Raw genomic sequence first — 3,462 nt, forward strand, 5'->3', positions numbered from 1 at the left:
TTAGGGAAATGGATGGATCTGGAGAATATCATCCTGAGTGAGGTAACCCAATCACAAAAGAACCAACAAGGTATGCACTCTCTGATAAGTGGTTATTAGCCCAGAAGTTGGGAATACAGCTCAGAGATGTGCCTGTGTTGTCCTAGCGTAGAAGTAGATATACATCTCCTCCATAATCCAGTAGCTGTCTCCCTTTGATAGCCACTTACAAATAAAAAAATACTTAAAGGTTGTCTCACTGAAGAAAAAAGCTGCTCTTAAGAGTAGAGTCCATGCCCTGCAGTAGATGGTCAACAGAAAACAATCTTAATGGCATCTTTAGTGATCCTTCACATGTATACTACGACTTCTCGGTTTGTATTTTTATGAGATCCCTGTGTGAGAACTTGTGTTTCTGGGTCGTTTATGTTTGTTGTGTTTTGCTTTGGCACTTTTTCGTCTGTGTGTTTTATCCTATTCTGATTTATTTATTTTTCTTTTATCTTATTGTTTATTTTATTGTTATTTCTTAGAGGCCTGTTTGTTTTCTAAAGAGAGAAAGAAATGTCAGTTTGGATGGGGTAAGAAGTGAGGAGGAATTGCAAGGAACAGGGGAAAGAGAAATACTAAACAGATTATAATTATGAAGTTTTTTGCCAATAAAAGAACAGCATAATTTTAAATGTGGGGGTGTGGTGGGGAATATTTCTAATCCCAGAACTGGAGAAATAGAAACAGGAAGAGCCCTGAAATTGTGATCTTCATCCATATCATAGAGAGACACACTCTATAAAGACACAAGGTGAATGGCATATGAGGAGCAACAGCCAAGGTTGTCTCCTAGCCTCCATGTGCACAAATACACACATCCTTCAGCTGTACACACACAAGTATAAATACATACATACATATACACATACATACATACAAATGCACAATAATCACATTGTAGAACATGTATGTGTATTTAACATTTTTTATTTACAATAATATTTCTATAACTGTAGATAGAATAATGTACAAGTACATAGGCAAATAATATTTTATATAATTAATTAAGTAACTGGTAAAAATCTAAATTTTATATTCATATTATTTTTATGGATCCAGAGAAATTAAGGAACAGAATTACGGCTACAATAAAACATTGAAACTATTTTTGATTTATGTGCGTAGGTTCAAATATTTTCAGAAGAAAGCTATCATCAAGCAACTTCTCAGTAACTTCAGCATCAAAAGAATATTTATTATATAAAGTAAAATGTAGAAAGAGAATTCATGTGGAAACATCAACTCATTGTACACAATTAAGAACTCTATAGTACTTGGAAGCAGGAATGTCAAAAAGTATATATGTATAATACCACTAAAATTTATTTAAATCTTATGAAGAATCTTGTTTTGCTACTTAAACAATTGAAGTTAAAAACAAAACATGTATATTTTAGAAGAAAAATAATCAGGGCTGCAGAGAATAACTTCTTATAACCAGCTGTAAGTCTAATTTCTGGAGATCTCATGTACTCATCTCACCTCTGTGGGCACCAGGAATGCACACATGCATACATGCTAACTCAACACTTACACATATAAATAAAAGTAAATTAATAGGTTTTTAAAGAAAAGAAAAAACATTTAAAAAAACTTCTTGTGGTACTTTGAATGCATGTTTTCCAACAAAATTATTATTCTGTTATCAGAAGTCATTTGTACCAAAGGGGTAATTGTGGGATAGGCATACATCACAAACATCTGAATAGTAAGGACGACTGGGTCATAAATCCATAACAAGGCTGAGGTGGATGAGATGATGAAGTCCACCCAGTACATGACCACAAAGAAAACCACGAGCAGCAAGATGGTCTGGGTGGCCCTTTTCTCAGGGGATGTTCTCAGGTGTCTGATGCTATGAAGATGACTGCATTGTTTCTGATGTCTGAACAAGAAAATCACCATGTACGTGCTTGTAGTCAGCATGAGTCCTACAAGAAACACATCTCTGGAAATTGACACCATTAAAATCAGTCCTCTAATGATGTAGTTCTTGGGGAAGAGTGAACAGGATTTAGTGACCTTCATCTGGTTGGATTCACTTATGTTGGTAAAACCACCAACATAGAAAATCTGGTTACTACTGTAGAACAAATTGAAAGGCCAAATACAGAAGAAAGCATAGATTGTGTACATTTTCAGTCTCTGTTTAAATTTGGCCAACAATGAGGTACTGGGACTAATAGTGACAGCCTGGACCACACTCAGGAGGCAGGTGGTGCAGATAGAGAGACCTCTCATCACCCTGCTTATGTAAAATATTGCCTTACATTTGAAGTCATTTTCAATGTTCAATATCTCAAATATGTCTGTAAGCCAAATATCCCCTCCAGTGAGGATCATCATTATGTGAACAAAGGTCAGTTGACAGGAGATCAAGTCTGTGGGTTTAGGTCTGTGAACTAGGATTATGAAAGTATAGAAGAAAAGAAGAAACATATTGGCTAGGACTCCAATTCCAGCTTGGAAATAAAGAACATTCTTGAATATGAACATAAGTGGAGAGAGTATTCATCTTAAGAGCATAGTGGATATTTACTTCTTATATCTGAAAAACGTAATAGATTGTACATTAAACTTGTGATTCACTGGACAACAGGGCTCTACCACCATTCTATTTTCCTATTGAATTTTGGATTAGTATGTTCCTGTAACTTTTGATGTTTGTTTCCTGTATTTCCATATGCCTTCCATGTATCTCCTGAATATATAGAATATTATAGACAATAAATGCTTTCACACATATTTAAACAGTAGGCAGACATTATCTGCCTATATGCACCTGAGTCTCATCCCTTAGAAATCCAATCCCATGGATTTAGATTGTCTCATATACTTAAAACCTAAAATGAAAATGGTGAGCCCAGAGTATTAATCACATTTATACAAATGAATAAAATTTATGGTGGTCTGGAAAATATTACAAATATATCAGAAAGTTGAGGTGACTCAGTCTCATATTTCATAATTCGAATTGAGACATAGGAATAACTCTTAATAGTCCCACTATTTTAATCAGCAAAATGCCCACTATAAAGGGCTCAATAATTACTAATGTTTTTGAGAAATTTTTATTAGATCATTATTCAGAATTAAGAAATCATTCATTTGTCTATGCAGCATCACTACAAAACAGTACATCTTCATTGATTTGAATAAATCTGCCCAAAAGTATGGGCTAATTCTGAGTGATCATTATATATATAATGGCATAAAAGCATATTAATAGCAGAAATCTTTCTTAAACTGTAGTTACCTCAGCCTTGTGTAGTAGGACTTACACACCATAGTTGTACAGTCCACATTTAACCCATCTCAGGAAGATCACCTGCCAGGTATGAGCCTCTCTAAGGTGGCTCCTGGCAGATGATGCTTATTTCAAGTCTTGGTCTCCAAACAGTAAGAACTATAGCCAAGTGCTAGTTTAAAAAC

At 34.7% G+C, this 3,462-nt stretch overlaps 1 protein-coding gene across 1 annotated transcript; it reads right to left on the reverse strand.

The window, feature by feature from the left end:
• Positions 1 to 1,614: 1,614 nt before the first annotated feature.
• On the reverse strand, positions 1,615 to 2,556 carry LOC116098145 (putative vomeronasal receptor-like protein 4). The gene has a single exon (XM_031380860.1). It carries the CDS (start codon positions 2,524 to 2,526, stop codon positions 1,615 to 1,617), a length of 912 nt encoding a protein of 303 aa, XP_031236720.1. The 5' UTR covers positions 2,527 to 2,556.
• Positions 2,557 to 3,462: the final 906 nt, after the last annotated feature.

This window comes from Mastomys coucha, unplaced genomic scaffold (assembly GCF_008632895.1).
Source record: "Mastomys coucha isolate ucsf_1 unplaced genomic scaffold, UCSF_Mcou_1 pScaffold20, whole genome shotgun sequence".
Lineage (NCBI taxonomy): Eukaryota > Metazoa > Chordata > Mammalia > Rodentia > Muridae > Mastomys > Mastomys coucha.

Excerpts from the sequence above, each read along its gene's own strand:
- LOC116098145 (XM_031380860.1), bottom strand. The coding sequence starts at position 2,526 with ATGTTCATATTCAAGAATGTTCTTTATTTCCAAGCTGGAATTGGAGTC.